Source organism: Macrotis lagotis, chromosome 5 (assembly GCF_037893015.1).
Source record: "Macrotis lagotis isolate mMagLag1 chromosome 5, bilby.v1.9.chrom.fasta, whole genome shotgun sequence".
In the NCBI taxonomy this organism is placed as follows: domain Eukaryota; kingdom Metazoa; phylum Chordata; class Mammalia; order Peramelemorphia; family Peramelidae; genus Macrotis; species Macrotis lagotis.
In genome coordinates, this window is record NC_133662.1 from 215,870,430 (window position 1) to 215,895,602 (window position 25,173).

Genomic DNA, 25,173 nt, shown 5'->3' on the forward strand with positions numbered 1-25,173 from the left:
CAGCCCATTAGAGTAGATCAGTCATACTGTGATAGTGTATAACCTGCCCCATAGCTCCTGTTGGCTATGAACGTATGGCTGGAATAGGAAATAAGTTCCAGCCTTATCTGAGAATCCAGGCCCTGGCAAATCATTTGTAATTGGAGATAATAATAGCTTAGTAGCTCACATTTATAGAGCATTGCTTTATATACCTCATCCCTCTTGATTCTTAGAGAAACTCTCTCAGTTTTGTAGAGCAAGTATTATCTGTATTTTACAGACTGGAAAACAAGTTCAGAGAAGTAAAGGTTCAAGGCCTCTCAGGCCCAGTCTGAATTTGAACCCAGGTCCAGAGAGCCTCCCATTATACCATGGTAATCCTTTCTTCCTCTTCTCTTAATGACAACAGGTGATTCAGTGCTTTGAGATATTCAAAGGGAAATGAAGAGCCTGGTGTGACACTGGAAGAGAGAGGATGGTTCATTTCCTACCATTCCCTGGCACCATCTTGGTCTGTGAATGGACAGGCTGTGCCTAGAATCCGGGGCTGGGCTTGAGACTAAGGGTATACCTTTAGGAGGAGGGAAGTTGATGCTGGGAGGGATGACTAAGGAGGAGACTTACAGTAGTTTTCTCCAAGCAGTGCAGCAGGTGGTGATGCTGGCTTTCAATGAGTGATGTGGCCTTGGTCAGATGCTCCTCCTCTGGGGAACCCTGGAACAAATGAAGAGATGCAATAAGGCAGGGAGATGTGTGAGGCTCCTTCTCCCCAGCTACCCCTTATCTCTGAGTGATAAGGAATTGTTTAACTTCTAGGGGATGTGCAGGTTTCAAATTCACCCACCCCACTGGCTTCTTTGGCTCAGGGGGTAGGGGGTGAGGAGGATTCTGTAGTTACAGAGAGAGAAATTACCTTTGGAGGGGTGCATGTTGCGAAGAACAAATAAGATACAAGCTCCCGAGGTATGGCACTACAAGCTCCAGATTGTCCAGGATTTAAGCCACTTTTATACTTTCCTCCCCCCTCACCTCCCAATATTTTTTGCTTTGGGGAATTGTGGCACAGTGAATGAAGAAGGGTAACTGTTCAGTCTGACCATAATCCCTCACTTGGGTCTTGGGATTCCTTTGACTCTCTTTCCCTTCATGGAACTTCTTGTTCTCCTTTTTCTGTACTTATCCGGGACTGAGATAGAGCTGCAATTGTGTGACCCTCCCAAGACTAAGCTGGGAAAAGCAGGCAGCAAAACTGCAGCTGGGGAAGGGGGTTGGTGAATGAGGAAGTCTTGGGATTGGAAGGAGGAGATTCTTGGCACACCTAGTGAAATCTGAATCATGCAAGAGTCCCATTGCACATACTTGAGAATCACTGGTTTAAGCCATGGGAGCCATCTGTGCCTCCCACATGTCACTCCATCTTCCATCTCTGTGTGCCTTTGTACAGGCTGTTCCCTCCCCCCTCAGTCCTTACCCCCTCCACACACACACATACACACACACCTTCTCCTTCCTCATCTCCACCTGTTGAAATCTCTGTCTTCAAGATTCCATCTAAGTACCATCATCTTGATGAGACTTTTCCTGGTTTGTCATTCATACCTGACTCTTCATCTTGTCTCCCTCATTAGATTGTGAGCTCCTCGAAGGCAGGAGCTTTCACGTTGTTCTCATCTATCACAGCACCTAGCTCACATTAGGGGGTTACTAAGTACTAGATGGCTTGATTAAAGGGGAAGAAGCTTTGGAATAGATTTCCCCCCAAAGGAGACAAGCTCCTTTATTTATTATGCTCCATGGCCCTTGATGGGGAGCTGTATTGTGAGGTCTGGAAATTAAGTCTTAACAGGAAGGTGTTAGAATCCTTCAAATTCAGCTCAAACCAGGCATTCCAGTGTGTGTGTGTGTGTGTGTGTTTGTGTGTGTTGGAGGTGATTGTTAGTAAGGTGAATTTGGTATATCTGATCTGAGGGAAAGTCAGAAGTATCATTCCTTCCATGAGGGGGTAGACTATGATCATGAGAAGGACCTAGGGTTCAGAGGGAGGGAGAAAAACTACAACTTGTCTCTCTCCCTTCCTATTTTTTTTCTTTTCTTTTTTTAAGGTTTTTTTTGCAAGGCAAATGGGGTTAAGTGACTTGCCCAAGGCCACACAGCTGGGTAATTATTAAGTGTCTGAGACAGGATTTGAACCCAGGTAACTCCTGACTCCAGGTCTGGTGCTTTATCCACTGCGCCACCTAGCCGCCACCTAGCCGCCCCCCCTTCCTATTTTCTTAAACCTCCCCTCCTTCCCTCCAATCCCAGGATACTGACTGTTAGCTCCAGGGCTTCGTTGAGAAGACCATTCCTCTTGCTGTGCAGGTAGGCATTGGAACTACCAGTCTTGGCCACACGAATCCTGGCAAGGCGGGCTTTCTGTAATTGAGAAAGACAATGAGAGGGATGCTGAGATCATTAAAAGGCCAGGCTGAGGTTGCTCTCATGATGCTGTTTTCATGTTAAGGCAGCTACAAACTTCCTTAGAACCAGAGCTGGTGATGGTGAACTCCTTCCATTCAGAATGTGGTCTAGGACAGTGGTTTGAGCATGTTGCAGTACAGGACTTGCTACATGATAGCACATGGGTAACCATATCAATCTCTACTTCTATAGTCAAAGACATTATTGGCCAGACACCAAGGCTTCCAGAGACCTGAGCTATGAAAGAGATGGGGTGGAGTATCTGGGATAGAGATGATCAAAGACTATTCCAAGTACCAGGATGTCAGCTATTATGAATTCAGATGGACTAAGAATTAGCCGAGAAGAGGATATTGGTTTCCTACATTATCTTGTCTGCTTTCCTTTTCTAAGTTTCCATGGTCTTGAGAAGAAAGGTTACTTCCCCCCAATATGCTTTCCCTTTGCCTTTCCTATGACTATAGGTGGTTTGGAAATGTTTTCTCTGAATGTCTGGAAGGACAAACAGGAGGAGGTTTAGGAGATGGTGAAAAATGTGTATATTTAGCCTAATTCTTTTTTTGAGGGTGTGTGTAATTAATTATGTAATCACAGTATGTTAAATATCAAGTTCTGAGGATGTAGAGTCAGCAGAGAGAGGAGATTCCAGACAAATCAGGTGTTATGTACAAATGATAGAGCAAAATATTTTTTAATATTTTGAGTAATATTTTATTTCTTAGACTAAATGCAAGATGTAGCCACTACTACAGAAGTCACTGACTGGGTAGTGTAGAAGGCAGTCTAATTTTCTTCAGATTGAACATTCTCTAGGGACCAGTCCTTTAGGAAGGGTATTTTGTAACTGTGCCAGAGACTGATGGCAGTACTGGGTTGGTGACTTAGGTAGGATGCTGCCTAGTGACCAACTTAAGACTACTGGAGAACTAATATATTAACATGCTGTCTTTATGTGGGCTAAGGGAAGGAAGCTTTTGAAGTGGATATAGTGTTTGACCTGGAGTCAGAAAGATCTGATCTCAAGTTCCATCTTAGATACTTACTAGCTGTGTGACCTTGGGCAAGTCATATCTCCTTCAGCTTCAGTTTCTTCATCTATCAAATGGGAATAATAGCAATACCTACCTTGCAGGATTGTTAGGAGGATCAACTAAAATAATACGTACTGTGCTTTACAAACTTTAAGCAGCTATATAAATGAGGACAACAATGATGATTATATAAGATCAGATCTGTCTTGCTCCCCTTACTTAAAATCCTACTGTCAACTGAGGCTAGATGTCCTTTTGTGATATTCAAGGCCTTTCATTCTGCGCTTTCCCACCTCTGTGCAATTACTTTCATGTTGTTCTACCTAAAACAGTGTGATGATGACAACAATAATGATATTTATTCGTTTTATCTTGTGAATTCTTTTATATTTCTTGTTTTGTCATAGATCCATAAACCTGAAAGGTAATTTCTTCCTCTCTTTTTTCATTTGTTTTTGATAGAACATTTTATATCTAGGTCATGAGTCCATGTTGATGATGATGATGATGATGATGATTTTAGAGAATATCTTGTTAATATGTGGTGAAGTGAAACTTAATTTCTCCCAGTGAGCCCTTCCCTTATCAAAAACTGGGGTCTTTTGTCTTATCAAGCATTATGCTACTATTTGTTTTCTGTATGTTGGATACCTTGAGGAGTTCTACTGATTGACTTCTCTCTCTCTTTAAAACCAGTACCAAATTGTTTTTTAATGATTACTATATACAGTACAGTGTAAGAGCTAGTATTCATAGATCCCCTTCTCTCTGACTAATTTAATTAGTCACTTTTAGTTTCTTGACCTTTTGTTCTTCCATAGGAATCTCATTACTATTTTCTTCTAATTTTATAAAATCTTCTTTGGGAGTTGATATAGTATAGAATAAGTAAATTAATTTAGATAGTATTTCCATTTTTTATTATACTGGCTCAACCTATCCATAAGCAATTAATGTTTCTCTAAATATTTAGGCCTATCTTAATTCTGCAAAGAAGGTTTTGTAGTTAAGTTCATATAGTCTCTTGTGAATCTTAGCAGATATAACTTCAAGTATCCTCTCAAGGTTGTCTTATGAAAAATACTTGTAAACCACAAAGTTTCCAGTGAATGGAAACCATTATTCTTATACGTTTTAACTGCTGGTTTAGTAGTTATTCAATTCAATGCAAAAATATTTATTAAGATTTTGTTATATACTTGGAATGAGAGGTGGCCTGTCATGGTGAAGAGAATTATGGTCAGCCCCAGAAGCAGAAAAACATGCCCCTGATACATGTTAGCTGTGTGAGCCTAAAAGTTCTCAAAGACTGTGAGTTCTAATTTCTTGTTTTGGTGGAGGGATTCCTCCAATACCTGCCTCCCCCCCAAAAGAAGAAGACCATGTAGAAACTTTGCCTTGTGGCTAAATCTCTTTGAGTTTGTTCTCATGAATTTGCACTTGTTAGGTATCAGGAAAAAGGGAGGGATGTGACTTCAGAACACTGATTTCTATGGTAAATATGGTCATAGTCTTTCTTAGTCCCTTCTTTCAGAACCTCCCAGCTGAGGATGCCTCCAGCTTCTTATTCATTAAAATGTACTTTGATCCCAAGGACTTTTGGCCTGGGAGATTGTCCACTTTTTCCACTGAACAAGAAGGGGAATGACACAAGGTACATACATACTGGTTACTTTTTTCTTTCCTAATAAGCGTCATTGGTATAACCATAGCAGCAGCACAACTAAGGAATTAAGTCAGTGAGGGAAGGAATCTTTGCGGGAGAGGGAGGAGAGGTGAGATGAAACCTTAAGGATTGTCCCAGGTTCAGACTCTGGGACTTGGCAGATGACTCTAGGTTCATCCCACCAAATAGACTTCTTTGTGATTGTAACTGGAGAGCAACAATGCCAGTCTCACAGGGCCTTCCAGGGATCTTTTTGTCCATCCCTCTGGTTCTAAGGAAGTTTGTAACTGCCTTAAATTAGGGGACTGTGCTATTATGCACCATTTCCCTTCACATAATCTGGACAAGTTGCCCTTCTTTCTGTGTCTCACATGAGCTACTCCATCTATCTCCTGTCTCTCTCCATGAGAGAGAGTCAGGATCTCTCTTTTTGCCCTCAATCTCTTAGAATCCCTCAGCTCAAGCTTAATTTTCTCCATGAAGCTTTTCCTAATCTACTGAACATTGAATATCTTCTTTCCCACAAATTTCCTTTCATTTACATATATATTTTTTGATATTTTTACATAATCACGTTCTCTCTAAATAGAATATAAACTATTTGAGGGCAGAGATTATTTCATTTGCTTGACACATAAGAGGTACTCAATACATATTTGCTCGTTTGATTCAATCATTTTGTTGTGTTCTTCCTTCTCCCCACCCCCATCCCTCTACCTGGAGTCAGTCCCCATCTTGAGTCCTGTTTGGGTAGTTAAAACTAGTCCAAGAATCCAGGAGTTTATATTACCCAAGAGAAGTGCAGGACATTTACTATGATTTGTCCATTAGTTCAGAAAATCTTACCTTGGCCACCATCAGAAAAATAATGATGACCTGTCCCAGTAATATTCAGGATCTTACTGGGACTAAGAACTGTCCAGAGATCAAAGAAGGTTTAGAGTGAGCCCAGGTGGACCCGTAGGAAGCAATGGACCTTTTGGGAAGAGTTTTCTCATGAAGGTAAATTGATTAGCAACTCAAAGCAATTGGAACCAAAGGTCACAGTTCTATCTATAAGTAGATATAGATTTGCTGTGACATGGCCACACATTGCACCCCAGACCTTCGACATTTATATCACAAATAACATGTCTTGGCAGTGTTGGGTTGAGAATGTGAATGATTTAGCCAGAATAATCTCTACCCCTGGAACAAAAATGCAAATAATGAGTCATGCCAACTCTGTGTACAAAAGATGGTACATTTGAGCTTGGAAAAATTCTAAAGAATAGAGCTATGGCAAATTAGAAAAATAAATTCATCCACAAAAGACTGGTGGAGGGTGGGAGGTAGGGTCAAAAGTGTAAGCCATTGAATGTCTAACACTGACTACATTGATTCAAGAAAGTGGTTTAGTTTTTCATCGTCTCTTTTCTTCCTCTTTATCTAAGGAAAGAGTCTGCTAATATCTGCCTGATCTGGGAACTCTGATGGAAGTTGGAGGTCATTCTTCTCACCCCATGAATTGGTTAAGCTAGGACAAGGGACTGGAGAATTGGGTCACGAATCCTATTAAACAAGCATAAAAAGTTGCATGACTTTTAAAGGCAGCAATGTACATTGGAAAACATATTGGGCTTGGTTTAGATCATAGATTTGGAGCTGGAAGGGATCTCAGAAACCATAGGTGAAAAAGGCCAGAAAGGTCACCCAGATAGGAAGGTCCAAGATCAGATTGAAGATAACGACTTTCCATTGTTCCAGACTGCTCTGAGTTAAAACTCCTAACTTACTTGTGACTTATGGGATCTTGGGAAGTCACTTAATCTGTTTTGGCTTCAGTTTCCTTATACAGAAAGCAAGGGGTTCAGACCAGATGACCTTTCAGTCTCTCTATCCATTCTTAGGTTTTGCACTGTCCTTTCTTTCCTTGGCTCCTTCAAATGCTCACCCTGTCTAGAGAGGCCAGAGACATTGAAGCAGAAACAAAGGAGGGAGAGAGGGGAAAAATAAATCCATCCATTTTCTCTCTTTGTCAAGCTGGCTAAGTTTCCAAAAGTCATTCTCATCCTGACAAGTTCCTTGCCTCAAAGAATTTGCTTCTGTCCTCTCCCCTCCATCTGTATGTTTATATCCAAACAATGTTCTTACCTCCCCATAGAAGAAAGTGGTTTTTATTGCTTTGGGGAAGCTCTGGGTGCTGAGAGCTGCATATGGAAATCCAATTGTGTCAAGCTCATTATAGCCTTATATAATTTGATCCCACCACTTAGAGCCAGACCTTTATCGTATCTGGGGTCTGTCTTCATTACTTTCTAGAGATGAAAGATTTTTCTTCTCTCCTTTGTGGCATTTCTTTTAATCTTATCTTACCCTGGGCTCTATTAAAGCAATAGATTGTCATATCAAATATACTGTATCGTTTAATCATTTCCAACACAGGATGAAGAGGTTGGCAATATATTTATGGAACAATTCCCAGAATATGGAATTCAGTGTGGTTCCTGCTGTGATTTTCCTTGATATAAGCCCGGGGAGGGCAGGGATCAGTCTTATCCAGCTTTAGATTCTCTCACAGGGCCTAACACAGTGTTTAGGAATGTTCAGTGATTCAATTCAGATGCACATTCATTCATTGTCATTCATTTGCCCTGTACTAACAACCATGGGAGATACAGAGTTTAGAAAAGACATGATGTCTGCCCTCATGAAGCTTTTCATCTAGTGGGGGCATACAATACATACACAGATATCATTAATACTAAGTAATACATGACAAATTCATACAAATGTACTATCCTGACATTTCATGGTGGCATGCCAGTTATCCTGAAATCTTAAAGGGTATGCCAGCTTTGTGTGTTATCCTAGCAACAGATGGAACCTACTTTCTGAGGTTCAGCCTGATTAATAAAAGGGAGACTCATAATTAGAGAGGCAGACCACTAGGTGATGAATTCTTGGGCCATAACAACTTATGAAATGTGGAAAGATTCAAAATGACTCTTGAGTGACCTATATTCCCCTTCTGTTAGAGTGGTAGAGTGGTGAAAAAAGTAGGCAAAAGGTACCAAGTATAAAAATTGCTAGTTAAAACTACCATTTATATAGCACTTTAAGATTTACAAAGTAATTTATAAATATTATCTACTTTTTTCTTGCAACAACTATAGGAGGGAAATACTTTATTATTATTATTATTATTATTATTATTATTATTACTACTACCCATTTTATAGATGATAAACATGAGGCAGTCAGAAGATAAGAGACTTGACCAAGGTCACACAGAAAGTAAGTATCTGAGAATGGATTTGAAGAATTCAATAGGCTTTAATATAACTTATAAAACACTAACTTAACTGCTGATATGTATTTTACAGTGGAGATCCTTGACCCGTGAACAACAAATGACATTATTAGAAAAATTGAATCATATCAATAATAAGGGGAGTGAATTAACATTTATGAATCATCTGCTGTGTCTTTGGAAATATTATGACATTTGATCCATAATGATCTCATTTGGTCAAAAATGGAAATTTCGTTAAAATGAGTTCAAAAGACGCAAGGAAGATGTGGTTAAATGAAAGTATGGTTCATAGGTTCTCTTTGGAAAGGTGCTGATGGCATATAATTTTGTCATACAGCCAAAGGCAACAAGAAACATAATATCATGGGATACTTGATCATAATTAACCCATAATTAGCCCATAATTAACAAAAATAAAAAAATGATACACTGATGGACTATGATCTATTGCAGAGAGATGAACGTATTCTCCAAAGGACTCCATATCATCTTCCAACTCAAAATAGCCCATTCTTTGATACTCAGTAATTTCAGTGCAAAAGTAGATATTTAAGGCAGTTATTAAATAGCTACTCTGTGCAAGTCATTTTGTCACATGCTAGGGATGCAAAAGACAAAATGAATTCCTGCCCTCAAGGTGCTTATATCTGACTAGGGAGATACAGCATTGGCCCATAGAAGCAAATTAAAGATGATCTGAAGAGAGCACAAATAACTAGGCAATCAAGAAAGACTTCCCATAGGAAGTGAAATGAGTTGAACTAAACACGAAGAAATGTGAGAAAGCAGAAATAGCACATTTCAGAAAACAAAGACAGATTAAAAAACCTAGCTGCATCAGGCCAAGTATAAACAGGAGAAATCCATGCTGGAAGCAACACAATTTTGAGGGAATTGATTTTGTGAGTTTATCTGAAAGGGAGGAAGATGCTTAATTATTGGAGGGAAAAGTCATGGCTGCTATCACTACCAAAAAGGCATCAATAACTATTGACTCATATGCCTATGTCCTCATCTCTACAAAATCTCCATGAGAATAATTTGCTCACATTTTTTTGAGAATGTCCTTGATGAAGATAAGAGAAGGATCTAATAGGCAGGATTTCCCAAATGATATTAGAAAGCAGAGCATGTTTTTCACACAATTGACTGAAAGGTACAGAGAATACAAAAGCCCATATTGCTTACTCTTTGTTGACTATGAAAAGCATTTTTGCTGCCTGTGAGAACTTCCTACAACAGAGCATCATATCATCTCATACAAGATTCCTTGATGAAAGCAACCAAAGTGATATCTTTGATGACCTCCTGGTCCTCAAAGGTATAAACAATGGAGATATAATCTTGCTAAAAGGAAGTATGATGTAGAGTTCAAATGGAAGAAAGATTCCCTATGGGACTGAGGTTCTCCAGGTGTTCTTTTCTGTAGATAACATTATGGTAATTGTATTAAAACCCAGACTACCGTAGAATTTTCTAAGTGAGGTCCATCACTACTCATAAGTGTTTTGCCTAACTATCCACATAGGAAAAACAAATGAATAAAGAATGTCTTTTGTTCAGATTATGATATACAGTTCTATAACTACCCCCCACAGAATTGGCTCATCACGGTATTTATCATGGACACTTCTGATGGACAAAAAGATGAACTGAGAATTGAATAGGAGGAAGAGAATGAACTAGACTGCATTTGGGAAATTGTGCATTGATTTTGGTTACCTCAAGTTCTTCCCTGAAATAAAATTCCATTGTTATTCTATCAATATGCTACAGGAGAAAGAATTAGGAAACAGTATGGTCTCTGAGGAATCCAAGTGGTAGGTCACCCATAAAACCATAGAGACATATGATCATTAAAATTATGTTTTGGATCAGATCTGTGATTTCATTGATATAGGGATCTTCTAATAAATAACTTCCTCTATCAATGAAGATTGACAACTTTTTTGAAATTTATAGTCCAAGAGACACAGGGACATTGAGAAGTTGTGACTTGCCCAGGGTTATATAATCAATTTATATAAGGGCTAGGATTTGAAGCCAGATATTTTTGATAACCAGACTGATTTTCTGTCCTTTATGCCTTATTTTCTGGTGTAGTATATTACAAATAGTGAAAGTAAACACACAAAATGATGTAAAAGATATGATCAAAAAGATGTGTGACTAGAGATAGTGGATGAATTACAGCAAAAGGTAAACAGCTAGATGGCTCGTGTGCTATCCTAGCACCCACATAACATCATGAAATCTAGAACAATGGTTTTTAATTGGAGAATCCACAGATGGATTTCAAGGGGACTGTGAATTTTGTTGGGGGAAAAATGACATCTTTATTTTCCACTAACTTTTACTCAGGGATCCTTCATTTTTATTGGGTTATGGACTCCTCTGGTAGTCTGGCAAAGTCTATGGACTTTTCAGAATAATGTTTTAAAATGCATAGAATGAAGTATATAGGATTACAAAGGAAACCAATTTTATTGAAAGGAAAAGAGAGTAAGTATTTATACTTACTATTTTTTTGTGTGAAGCAATCAGAGTTAAGTGACTTGACCAGAGATACACAACTGATGAGTATCAAGTGTCTGAATCCAGACTTGAACTCAAGTCCTTCTGATTCCAGGGCTGGTGCTCTATGCACTACATCACCTTGCTGCCCCTGTGCTGAGCACTTTTTACAAATATTATCTTTATTTTAGCCTTATCAAACCCTGTGAAGTAGGTGCTGTTATCATCCCTCTTTTACTGTTGAGGAAACTGAGACAAACAGAAGTTAAATGACTTGTCCAGAGTCTAGTAAGTGTATAGACCACATGACTCCAGATCAAGGATTCTATCCACTGTACTACCAACTGCTTCAAATATGAAATATAATTATCAAAATATAAAAAAGCCCAGACACACAAACTTCAGGTTAAGAACATCTATTCTAACTGAAATTCAACATTTCTTTCAATTATTTAAAAACATTATTTTGAGAAGAGGTCCATAGGGATTCACCAGGCAGCAAAAGAAAAAGGGTCTATGATAAAACATGCTCCAGAGGAAGGTCCTCAGTGTATTGGGTGGTTCCCTTGTGGAAGATTTACAGGGAGAAAAAGATCAGAGTCAAAAAGGATTAGAAACCCTGGATGTTTTGCCATTTGTCCAATTGGAGGAAGTATTACATCAATGAGAGCAGATAAATGAAAGTATTAAAGAATATTGAAACATAAAGGTACAAAAAATTCAGAGTGTATTAATTATACCAACTTTTTCTCTCACTCATAGGATTACAGATTTTGAGTTGGGAATGCCCTGAGAAGACAGTTAATTCAACCCTTTTATTTACATGTAAAAGATCATAGAGTGTTCTATATCCTCTTTCCTACTAAGTACTTGGGCAGCTAGGTGGTGCAGTGGATAGAGCACCAGCCCTAGAGTCAGGAGGACCTGAATTCAAATCTGACCTCAGACGCTAGATTTACTAGCTGTGTGATCTTGGGCAAATCATTTAACCCTGATTGCCTCTGGAGGAGAAGGTGAGGCTGGTGAGCATCCCCTCACTCAAATCCAATTCATATGCATGTCATGGCATTACCTCCCCGATGTCATCATCTTCTCCAAGAATGAAGGACAAACATCATCACTTGGGTTGTAGTACCAGTGCAAGCACCCAGGTGGCTCTCTCTAAGCTCAAACTGCTTCAATTTGATTCAAACTATGCCTCTGCAGATAGGACCTGGCCTCTCAGGGTTGGGCAAATCACTGGAGACTTCTTAACCTGGGATCTGTGAACTATATTTATTTTTAACATTTTGATAATGTAAGCCCTTTGATCAAGAGAACTTGTCTTGGCAGGGAAGCAATAAGATGCAAAGCACTGTCTCCTCAAAATAAAAAAAAAAAAGTCCTTAAACGACATCTGAGACATCACTCATTCCAATCCCTTGAGTCTACTCAGTTCCAAATTTCCTCTTATCTCTGGTGCCTTCAAGATTTGGACAGTGCAGGGAAGACGTTTCATCTGAGCAGTGGAAGACATTCACAGGACATGGAAACTGAGGCCCAGGGAATTGAAAGGGTCGATTCAAAGTCATACAGATAGTATGAGGTAGCTAGGTTTTCAACCCAAGTTCTCTTGATCCAAATCCGTCATTCTTTCCATTGGACCATAGTGCCAGTTTCTCACAACCCTGTATATTCCCATCTCAATTGAATCTGCTCTCTCCAAGGTTGACAGTGCTTACTTACTAAATCTGATGGCTTTTTCTTAACTCTCATCCTCCTTGACCTTTAGTGGCACCTGACACTTTTAAACCCCTTTTGGTCTTCTTCTTGGGTATTCTTCTTCCTCATTTTGGGGGAATGTTGCTCTCTCTTTGTTTTCCTACTATTTGTCTATTTCTCACACTTTTTTCCCTTGGGACATCCTTGTTTTGCTGCCTTTAACAGACCCCATCTAGGATGGCAATGATGCAGAAAGACTAGTGACAAGGAAGTTTCCTGCCTTCCTCCCTTCTCTTCTCTCTCCTTTCCTTGGCCGCTTAGAAGCTTACTAGACAGTTCCACTGCCCACATGACTTGGTGAGTTGGGAGTCACCAGCTGTATTCCTTTGGGTGAGATGACAGGCCATAGGACATATCATTGACCCTGCTGCAGCCTCTTAAGGTCCTCTAGGTCCTACCGTCTGCCCTGCGGACCTCCAGCTCTGTCATCTGAAGTTTTGATGTCGTTGAAGGACCCTGGGTCTTCCTATCTGACTCACTGTGGCACTTTGGAGACTTCTGAATTTTCCATCTACCCTGTAGCTGAAATTTCTTTTACATGCTGTCTCCCCTAGAATATGAGCTCCTTTGAGAAGAGGGACTAATCCCAGTAAAGTAGCTCAATACTTGACACTTGGTAAGCACTTAAAAACATTTATTAATTCATTCAACAAAAAACCTAATAACAATAATTAATAATAGTTAACATTTACATAGTGCTTACAATTATTATCTCATTTGAGCCTCACAATAACCTTGTGCTATTACTATTCCCATTTTACAGATGAAAAAAACTGAGGCAGACTTTTTTTTTTAATTGACTTGCTCAGGGTGAGTGAATGAAGCTGATTTCATCTGAAGTTTTCCTCTATCTCCTGCACAGCCTAGTTGAGTAGAGGAAATGGCTCAGTAAGTATTTACAAAATAAAAGAATGATGAATGAATCAATGTAGTCATCCATCGGGCCCAGTACCAATGAAGTCAATAAATTTAGGCATACTTAACATAGTGGAAAAGATCACTGGACTTGGTATTAGGAGGGGGCTGGAAAGGACAATGTCCAAGGCTTCTTCTATTACTAGCATTCTAATGCAGACTACAACCAACCAACCCAAGCCTTTTCTTCCTGTGTCTCCCATCCATGTCCACTCACTAGTAGCTATTGCCACCCTCATCAGAGTCACAGAGGATAGAATAGAACACTGGACCTGGAGTCAGAAGGATCTGAGTTCAAATCCAGTCTCAGATACTATCTGTGTGACCCTGGACAAGCCACTTAAGCCTGTATGCCTCACTTTCCTCATCTGTAAAATGAGAATTATAAGGGCAGCTAGGTGGCACAGTGGAGTCAGGAAGTCCAGTATCAGATAATTACCAGCTGTGTGATCCTGGGCAAATTACTTAATCCTAATTGCCTCAGTTTCCTCATCTGTAAAATGAACTAGAGAATGAAATGGCAAACCACTCTAGTATCTCTTCCAAGAAAATCTCAAATGGGGTCATGGAAGAGTCTGAAATGATTGAAATGACTAAGCAAAAAAACCAAAAAATGGAGATAACAGCATCTACCTCAAGGGTTATTGGGAGGGCATCCACCCATTGTCCTGGCAATTTTCCTGGCAATTCTCTTGATAGGAGGATGGTACCACTAGACTATATAAGCTATACCTCTCTCTTGGCACATGCCCAACTTTGTCCTCATATACTTCTGTGTTGACAGTCTTTATTTCTCCTCTATTTCTCTTTCTCAGCTGTGATTCCTTGTATGGAATGAATTGTAGCTTGCTCACTCCAACTATGCACCTTTCTACAGTTCCTTGAGAAATCAATCCTCTTCTTCATTTCTTAGGAGATTGCAGTGTTCCAATGATATTCAGCCTTATCGTATAGCTAGTCTATAATTGTAATGATGATTATTCTTTAATATCCAATATCACTTGTTTCTTACAAGCATTTCATCCCCATATTTTTAAAATGATTTTTAAGGATCAGGACTAGACCTGGAATTTCATTGGTATAGGCAATTCCCAGGTGAAGAAATTCCCTCTACAAATGCAGCTAAATCCCGAGTTTGCAGTTTGTAGACTTAGAGACCTATCGAGAATACTCAGAGGTTAGGTGACTTGTCCAAGGTCATATAACCAGTATGTTAGAAGTGGGGCTTAAACCCTTTCTCCACTATGTCTGATCTGATGGAGAAGAGCTACCCTCAAAGGATTTTGGGACCTTTCCATCTGACTTGCAGTGAAAATCTACTTTAGTGTTTTCTCTCTTTATTAGAATGTGCTCCTTCAGAGGAAGGACTGCCTAAACTTTTTATTTGCAGCCTCAACTCTTCTTGTGGTTTCCATATAGTAAGCACTTAAGCATTTTTAAAATTTATTCATTGACAGGCCGCCTCTCATTTTAAAATCTTTTAAAATGTTAATTTTTATTATTATGCACTTGATAAACATCAACTAACATGAAAATTTCTATTTATAAAGAAATATGAAAGAAGATTAAACTTGTTGTCAATTGTTTTTCAGTCATATCTAATTCTTTGTGACCCCATTTGGAGTTTTCTTGGCAAAGATACGGGAATGGTTTGCCATTTCCTTTTCCAGGTCTTTTGACAGATGAGGAAACTGATTCAAATAGGGTGAAGTAACTTGTGCAAGATCCACAACTAGTAAATGCCTGAGGCTAGATTTGAACTTGGGAAGATGAATCTTGTGACTCTATCCATTATGGCACCACCTAAATGTCCACATATTAAATAGGGGTTAACTATTATATACAGCATTTAAAAAACTATATAGCTATTTCAGGACAGTAGTTCTAAGACTGCCTTGCTTGTCTTGTTTTAGAACTTTCTTCTTTTTTCCTCTCATTCTGAAAATGTGTCATTGATCAATTTCTTTTCTTTTTTTTTTTTAGCATTACTACCATTATCCCTTTGCTCCTATTACTCTACCCCCCACCAAAGAGAAAAGACAGAGACCAAGGGGGGGGGGGGAGGGAGATACATAGAGAGAAAGAAATATGGAATGCTTCATGAATTTACATGTCATTCCTGAGCAAGGGCCATGCATATTTTCTGTATCATTCCAAATTTAGCCTCTGTATTGTCAAAGTTAACATCCCACATCCTACTTTTTCTAGGCTCATTCTTTTTACTATTCTTTCCCCAGTACCTTTACTTAATCTCTCTCTTCACTTTTATCACAGTTTGTCTGGCTTAGGTACTGATAGATCACAACAAAACTCTGGTTAAAAATTGAGAAATATTTAACAAAATAAATAAAAATACAATACAACACAGGTAATATTAATTTGTGATTTTCCAAGTCAATATTTGGCCCTCAGGGATTCTGTTTCTATTTTGACCCTGCTATGCCCATTGGGGGGCAGGAATTTTTAACTTGGGGCCAGTATGTTTTAAAAAAAATTTTTGACAACTGTTTTCAACAGATTTGATTTTCTTTGTAATTCTATATAATTTATTTTATGCATTTTATTGTTGTTTTGTTTTTTAAGTTTTTTTGCAAGGAAGTGGGGTTAAGTGACTTGCCCAAGGTCACACAAGCTAGGTAATTATTGTCTGAGGCTGGTTTTGAACTCAGGTCCTCCTGACTCCAGGATTGATGCTCTATCCACTGTGCCACCTAGCTGCCCCTATTTTATGCATTTTAGGATTTTGGAATTTTGCAAGGCAAATGAGGTTAAGTGGCTTGCCCAAGGCCACACAGCTAGGTAATTATTAAGTGTCTGAGACCGGATTTGAACCCAGGTACTCCTGACTCCAGGGCCAGTGCTTTATCTACTGCGCCACCTAGCCACCCCTATTTTATGCATTTTAAAAGCATGGTTCTGTGAAAGGATCTATAGGTTGAACAAAAATGGTTCAGAATCCTTGACTTAGAGGATTACCAGTAGGATGGTACCAGGTTATACTAGAGAGAAGGAGAATTGGATGTTTGACTCTATATTTGTGATTTATTTCTATCCAGACCTTCATTTGGCTTCTGATTCTATTGTTATGACCTAGCTAGAGGTGATGCAGTGGATAGAGCACTGGCATTGGAGTCAGGAGATCGAGAGTTCGAATCAAGCCTCAGACATGTGACACTAGTTTTGTAGGCAAAAATCACTTGGGCAAATCACTGAACCCTGATTACCTTGTATTCTGGGCCACCTTCAGTCGAACTGATTCATATCTGGCCACTGGACTCAGATGGCTCTGGAGGAGAAAGTGAGGCTGATGACTTAGCACAGCCCCCCCTCACTCAAATCCATTTCGTTTGTTTGTCGTGGCATCATCTCCCTGATATCATGGTATTCTTTGAGAATGAAAAACATCAAAATGACCTAGCTAGCTTAGTGGGGTCCCCTAGCTAGAACCCAGTGGGAGTACTCCTTAGGTTCTAAACTTAAGATCTGAGCCTGTCTGTTGGTTTCTATCTCAGCCTCTATGATTATAGCAGTCTCAGACTTAGAATCTGTCCATTGCAATTGGAGGGCTTGTAGCTGCTATTGTCTTCATCAGAGGTGGCCAGGTGCTGGACTCTGGGTAATGAAGAACTGAATTTCAATCTTTCCTACAATACTTATCAACTGTATGTTTCTGGGCCAAGGGACTACTTGACTTCTGTCTGCCTCAGTTTTCTAAAATGCAAAGTGGAGATTATAGCAGCTCCTATCCCTCAGGATTGTTTTGAGGACCAAATGAAATAATATTTTAAAGTGTTTTGCAAAAGTTAAAGTGCTATGTAAACGGGAGCTGTTGTTATTGTTTTTTGATTGTCATGCCCATTACTACCTTGTTTTCTTTCCATTGTTGACCTTCATTTGGCATCTAGTAACCAGGTGTGTGTGTGTGTGTGTGTGTGTGTGTGTGTGTGTGTGTGCGCGCGCGTGCGCGTTTAAAGTCAGGGTGAGTATAATGGCAGAACATGTCTTCTAGACATGGCTGGGGGAGTTTCTACTTCTTGGCTTTCAGTTCTGCTGAGGAAAGTACATTGTAAAAGCTGACCAAGAGTTCCCCATTCCCAATAGACACAGATTCCAATGGAAAGGGAGGGGAATTGAGTGCTGAGAGGTGATGAGTTCTCCCTTTTAGGAAAGGAGATGCCTGTTGGAAATGCTCATTCCCTTTTGGTGATGATCACTCATTTTGAGTGCTGCTAGCTCTCCATCAATCTCACCCTACATTCCTTAAGTACCTTTTAACAGTTTTGCTTACAGGTGCCCTTTAGTACCTGAATATTTATATCTTTCATCTGGAGTGGCAACATAGCTTTCTCCTTGGAAGAGTAGAAGGAGAAAGATGAAGAGACAGGGAAGTGGGAAGAGAGGAGATGAAGGAGGGGATGGGAGTGGAAAGGAGCAGGAGGAGACTGAGAGATTGAGAGATGAGGAAGGAGGGACATAGGGAAGGAAGAGGAGGGGGGAGATAAGAAAAGTGAGGGAAGAAAGGAGGGGAAGATGGAGGGAAAGGGGGGAGAGAGAGAAGTATAGAAGGGTGGAGGAGGGAGAGAGTGAAGGAGAGAAGGGGCAAAGGATGTTAGAAGATGAAGGGAGAAAAGGGGAAACATTCTCCTTCTTCCCCAGTCTCCATCTTCCCTCTGCCCCTTCTCCCAAATTTACAAGACTCAGAAAATATGATGCCTGTTTGGCCAACACTATCCAAATCCCTGATATGGAAAACCTATGTAAAAATCAATGTGAAAGGAAGGAAAAAAGAAAGTGAGGGCATTTATTTCTTTCTGGACTGGATGGCTTCTAGGTTCTAAGTTTGTAGACTGATGCTTATTTTCATCACTGCTCTATCTTTTAAAGCATTGACTCTGATTGAGGGCTAACATTTGCCATACTACCCCAGCTCCCCTTTGTGACTCGTCTCCTGAGATGCACAGCTTCAGCCACCAAAAGCAGATAACTATTTTTTCCTTCCTGGCAGAGAGCCCAAGGTGAAAGGGGGTAGGTTTGAACAACCTTGAGGAAAGGCAGCATCAGTTTGAGTGAAAATCCTGTAAATATTTACTCTGATGTCAGAGAAGGAAGGAAGGAGGGAGAGATGGAGAGGGGGAAGGAGTCATCTTCATCTGTCAGCATGGGGAAAAAAAGATAAGACATAGCTCTCTGACTTTTAAAGATCAGGGATGTATTTATAGAGTAATGAGATGTCCCAAAAGGTGGGCAAGTGGGACATGGGAAATACCTTGACTACAACTGTGTTGGGGAGACAACCAATGTTGCAAAACATAAGGCTAAATGTAAGGTTGGGAGCTTGGAAAATGTGGCCAATTATTTCTCTAAATTGTCTGCTCAGTTGAAAGTATTTTAGAATGCTCTTAGGATTGATTCCAGTGAGTACCCTATCTCTTCAAGTACTCCAATGACAGGGGATGGAGATGAGATGGGGTGGGTCCAGAACCAGAGAGGGTTTAGGAAACAGCTCTTCCACAGATTTGATTAGAGTCAAGTAAAGCAAGAGTCAAGGGTATGGTAAATGGAACCTTATCCCAGGGCACCAATCATCTTTGCTCTGTATGTAAGCCCTATTCCTGGCAGGGGATTTGCTGCAATGACACTGGGAGATCTGAGGTTTTGTCAGGTTAAATTCTTTTGTTCATCTAATGTTATTTTCTTCATTAGAGTTTCTTGAGAAATGGATACCCCCAGGCTAGGGATCACTAGAATAAAGATTTTGATTCAGAATTCCATAGCCCAGTTTTCTTAGAACTCTGGGAACTTTTCTCTCATAGTCTTCAAACCCCTCTCAAAGCCCCAAACTCAGGAAATGTTGTCATCATGACACTGGAGTCAACACATGCTGATCTCATTTTTCAATACCAGCCTGTTCACTACTTCCCAACTTTGCCAGGATGTACTTTGCTCAAAAAGGATCAATGGCCTCAGTTGCATCCTGCCTACCCCCCTTGCCCTGACCTAGGCTGCCTGGCACCACTCTGTGGAGTCAGCAAAAACCACATCTAATTAATTCTTTTCCATTGTGGGTTTTGGAGAGGAACAAACAATCTATCTTTGGAGCATTTAAACTGCCAAAGAGTAGCCAGTCTCTCTCTCCTTCTCCCTATGTCTCTATCTCTCTCCTCTCTGCAATTACTGAGGGTTTCCACATGAAGGGAGAATAGTTCTTTGTTCTGTCCACCTTCAGGGAATGTGGGGCCAGCAAACACCATCTGGACTCCGCTCCTCTGTCCTCTTTGGTTTCTGTTTGGGTTACCACAAACAATCCAATTTTGGGGTGTCCTGAGACATTTTTGCCTGTCCCAACACAACACAATGTTCTTGCATTTCTATTAAACCCAAACTTCGAGTCTATTGTCCTTTACCACTTCAGGTAGTGAAGACAATGGTGAAGGTCTCAGAGGTTGGGATCTAATTGAAGCAGGTGATGGGCAATCATCATGTCAAGGGATGGTCTGAGGGATTATAGGATAATAGATTTAGAGTTGCAGTGTACATTGGGAGGTCATCTAGACCTATCTCCATATTTTATTGATGAGGAAATAGAGGTCAGCAGAGATTAAAGGATCTGCTTTAATGTCACCCAGGTAGTAGATAACACCGGGGATCTGGTTCTTTTCTTGGTATTACTTTGGTATAAGGAATATCAATTAGAAGTATCCAGGAGAGGAATAGGCTACTTGAGGAGGGCCAGAAGGACTCTAGAAAACTGAATGGATACCTGTTGAAGATACTATACTGTATACCTGTATAAGATACTATAGAGTGGGGATTCTTGTTCAGGTATGGATTGGTCTAGATCAGGTATCAGCAAACTACAGCCCAACAGCCATATCCAGTCTGTTGTCTGTTTTTGTTTGGTTGGCAGGAATGGGTTTTCACAGTTTTATATTAAATAAAACTTTATTTAAAAATATAAAAATCCTCCTTAACTCATGAACCATATGAAAACAGGCAGCAGGCTGGCTTTGACTCTCAGGCTACAGTTTGTCAACTCTTGGTCTTGATGGTCTCTGAGGTTCCTTCCAAGCCCAAGAGTCTGTGGTTTTGATGAATGGATAAAAATCAACCTAAATGAAGTATCTGGTAGAGTGCGAGAGGTCTTTTTTTCTCAGCCTTGTTTTATTTGACATCCTTGTCAATAATTTGCCTGTGGTTCGGGGTTTACCAAGTTGCAGATTAAACTAATACCAATACTAATAGTAGGGCAGCTTGGAGGTACAGTGTATAGAGTGCCAGGCCTAGAGACAGGAAGACTACTCTTTCTGAGTTCAAATCTGGCCTCAGATATCTACTAGCTGTGTGACTCTTGGGCAAATCAATGAACTTTATTGGCCTCTATTCCTCATCTGTAAAATGAGCTAGAGGAGGAAATAGCAACCCACTCTAGTATTTCTTCCAAGAGCACCCTAAATGGAACCATGAAGAGGCAGTTATGATTGAAACAACTGAACAATAGCCAACTACAACAATACTAATACCAATACTGGCAGACAGTCTAACAGGAAGGACCCTTGTCTTTGAAGTCAGAGCTCAATCTCCTGTTTCAAGGTATTCCCTAGTGGTAGTTTCTGGGAAATGAGAATGTATGGATCTTACTATTAGGTCAACAGCAATTTTTCCCAGTCAGAATCACAGAGTTAAAGAAGTTGGAGTTGGAAGAAACTGTAGGAAATCACATAGTGCTAGATTTTCTTATGCTGATATATTCCTCTGTTATACCACTCCTCTTGGTGAGTTTCTTGCAGGGTTTCCATTGGGGGATGACAGGCCTATGTTGGCCATACTTCATTCCCATACTGGCTATGCTTCTGACTCTATAGACTTAGCTACTATGACCCACCTGCTCTCTCATCCTGTTATTTCCTTTAGTGTCTGGGACTTTCTCATGCTGAAATAGGCTTCTGCCATGGCTGTCCCCTTCTCCACTGGTGAGTTTCTTTCAGGGATGCAGTTTGGGGATGATGATCTTTGACCAAGTTTCATTCTTCTGGCTGTGCTTTTGACTTTTTGCCCTTTGAGATCACACTCTGACTTGGACACCACTTCTAGTTCCTTTTTAGGTGTTGGCTTTCCCCATCAGGGATTTTTTTTCTTTTACCGGTATTTCCAATGTTTACCACACTATAGCTGCTTAATAAATGTTTATTGACTGCTCAATTCTCCAAAGAACCATTCTCTTTTAAAGCATTTCTGAGTAGTCATCTAGTTTCCACCTGAACATCTCTATTTTGGAACAATACCCAATTCTGACACAGTCTCAACTAGTTACCTTTATCACTCCTCATTCTCTCCACCCTCAGTGTAAAAAGGAGAACCCAGTTGCCAAATGGGTGCTATTAATCATTAGGACAACTGATGGATTCTTTTCTGGTATATTTTTTTCTTCACACTATTCTAACTTTCTCTGCTACTTGGTTTTGGATTGGGAGAGATGGGTTTCTGAAGAGTTAGGGTGAGATCTAGGGAATCCTAAGAACCTTCCCCATCTCTTATGATACTGGGGAGAGAAGATCACATTCTTGACCTCGTTGTCTCTAAAAGCCCTTACTTCTGCTAGGTATGTGACATTAATCCATAAGATCTTAAGGTTCCTGAGACTAGGAACCACATCTTAGGTAATCTTAATATCTTCTCTTTCCTCTGTTTGACATTTGTTCTATGTAGCTCTAGAGGGCAGAACTAGCAGCAATAAGTGGAAATCAAAGGGAGAAATAATTGGGTGCAAAATAAGTAATGAGTGGCTACTGAGGTGGAGCTATTCAGTAATGCATTGGGTTAGTTTCCTGAAGATATTCAAAGGTTATCCCAATGAAGGGAGAAGCAGGCCTCAAACCCTAGTCCTTCTGTTCCAAAGCTGGTCTTATTATCTATTCTGCCATGCTGCCCTCTTCTATAGGTGAAGACACTGAAACTCAGTAGTATTTAGGGTCCCAGGTCTAGTAAGTATCAGAAGTCAGAATCTGAACTTAGGTCTTCTAGTTTCTGTATCTGCCTCATCTTAAATATTATGGGCAAGAAAGCCTCTGTTAGAATGGATTAGGACTCACCTTCTGTGCTCGTCGCTTGTCAGCTCTCTGATTCTGATGATAAATCCGACTGAAGTTGGAGACAATGACAGGGACAGGCAGGGCGATGACCAGGACGCCACTGAGGGAGCAGATGGAACCGAAGATCTTCCCTGCGATGGTCTTAGGCACCATGTCTCCATATCTGGGAATGAAAAAGAAGCCCCCAGTGAAATTAAATTAGTGTGGCCTCTCTGTCCCCATCATCTGGCTGCTCCCTCATTCCCTAGATTTTGAAGGGAAGGAAAGGGGAGCTAGGACTTGAAGGATAGTTAAAGATGAACATTTTTCAGAAATATTCTTCTACTCACCCAGTTTTGATCATTCCTATAGGAAAGGAGGAAGCAGTGGCCAAAATAAAGGATTTGGGCTACCACGGATTTAAATCATACCACACTTCCTTGTGGTCCCATAATCATGAATGATAGAATCATACAATGTAGATCATGAGTCCAATCTGGATCCAGAAAGGAATCTTGTCCGACCTCCAATAAGGATACACTCATAATGTCTTTTTTTTTTTAGGTTTTTTGCAAGGCAGTGGGGTTAAGTGGCTTGCCCAAGGCCACACAGCTAGGTAATTATTAAGTGTCTGAGGCCAGATTTGAACTCAGGTACTCCTGACTCCAGGGCCAGTGCTCTATCCACTGCTCCACATAGCCGCCCCCCCCCACTCATAATGTCTTAAAGCAATCAATTAACCAACCAAACAACTAAAAAGCATTTAGTCTTCATCTTGGTACCCCTTATCAAAGCTCGCAATGTTCTCTTCAACCTGGAGAACAATAAAACTGATCATACCCTCTGACCCAGCAATACCAATACTAGGCTTATATACAAAAGAAATAGTAAAAAAAAAGAAATGGGATAAGCTATATTTATAGCAGTTCTTTCTATAGTGGCAAAGAATTGGAAATTGAGGGGATGCATAAGTTACAGTATATGAATGCTAAGGAATACTATTGTTCTAAAAGAAACCATTGAATAGTCAGACTTTAGAAAAGCATGGAAAGAATTAAATGAACTGATGCTGAGCAAAGGAAACAGAATCAAGAGAACACTGTACACAATAACAATAATATAGTTATTATAGATGCAGCTCTTCTCAGCAACTCAGAGAGCTAGGGCAACCCTGGGAGACCTGTTATGGATAATGCCACCCACATCCAGCGGGGGGGAACCCCACAGAATCTGAATGGGTACTGTTAACTTTTTAAAATCTTCTCTTATATTTTTCCTTCCTATCTCCTTTCTTTTCCTTTAGTCCTAATTTCTCATAGAAACAATGCCTATTATATAAATATGTTAAGCACAAAAGTACATTTACAACTTTTACCACATTATTCACTGCCAAGGGGAGGGGGGGTGGGAAGGGAGGGTGAAAGAAAAATGTATAACTTATAAATAGGCATATGGATGAATGCTGAAAAACTTCTATAACATGTAATTGGAAAAATAAAATAAAATATCAATTAAAAAACCCTAATATCCCCTTCAATTGATACTTAGCATAAATTCAGGAGATTTCGTAGTTGTCCTCCTTTGTCCACCTCTCTACATAACTGATATCTTATTCTAAAATGTAGAACTTGGAACTATACATGATATGTACTGTATAGTATAGTATATATGGGGTACAGTACAGTATAGTATAGTATACATGGGGTCTGGCCAGGGCAGACCATACAGAGAATACCCCTCTCTTGACCTGGATATCCATCCTCTCACAATGCTTTTTCTTAGCAGCCCGTTTCACTTCTTATAACAAGTCAAAATCTGCCTCTTGCAACTTCCACTGCCATAACAGGATAAAGGAGGGACTGTGCTTTCCCATCTCTTCTCTCAAGAGACTCTTCCACTCTTCCATCTTTTCCTTTCTCTGAGTGACTCTGGTGTTCACTGACTGTAGAATAATAAGAAGAAAGATAATAATAACTACTGTTTTCAAATGCTTTTGAGCTTCACAACAATTCTTTGAGGTAGGCATTATTATTTATCCCCATTTTACAGATGAGGTAATGAGGTAACTAAGCTGAATTCAAGTATTCCTGTCCCCGAGCTGGGGACTCTAGCCACTAAGTCATCTTCCAATACATCTTTATTGGAACAAAGCTTAGAGAACTTTGGGGTTTAAATCCTCCTTGGTACAGTTGAGGAAACAGACCCAGGGAAGGGAAGTAACCTGCCTAAAGATCCACAGTCAGTTCATGGAAAAGCTGGCATTGGACCCCAACCTCTCCTATGTTTCTGCTTTCTCTCATCACTTTGTAAGATCCTTGAGAGTAAGAACTCCCATGTCCCTTGGGGCCCTCTATCATACCTACTAATTGTGACTTGAAGTCAAGACAATCTGAGTTTAATTCTTGCCTCAGACATTAGTTATGTGTGACACTTTGGGCAAGTCACTTACTCTTCCTCAATTTGCTCATCTGTAAGATGAGG

The 25,173-nt window shown here is 40.0% G+C and overlaps 1 protein-coding gene and 1 non-coding gene across 2 annotated transcripts in view; both read right to left on the bottom strand.

Annotated features, from left to right (window-relative positions):
- KCND3 (potassium voltage-gated channel subfamily D member 3) overlaps window positions 1–25,173 on the bottom strand; it is a 311,081-nt gene that overhangs the window by 9,339 nt on the left and 276,569 nt on the right. Inside the window, exons 2-4 of the mRNA XM_074188436.1 lie at window positions 22,714–22,876; window positions 2,296–2,397; window positions 607–696 (exon numbers count right to left, since the gene is read on the bottom strand). Of these exons, the coding sequence (XP_074044537.1) occupies window positions 607–696; window positions 2,296–2,397; window positions 22,714–22,876 (355 nt within the window). The remainder of the gene's footprint in view (window positions 1–606; window positions 697–2,295; window positions 2,398–22,713; window positions 22,877–25,173) is intronic.
- On the bottom strand, window positions 15,707–15,809 carry LOC141490291 (U6 spliceosomal RNA). Its single transcript, XR_012469140.1, has one exon. It is a non-coding gene; the product is annotated as a U6 spliceosomal RNA (small nuclear RNA).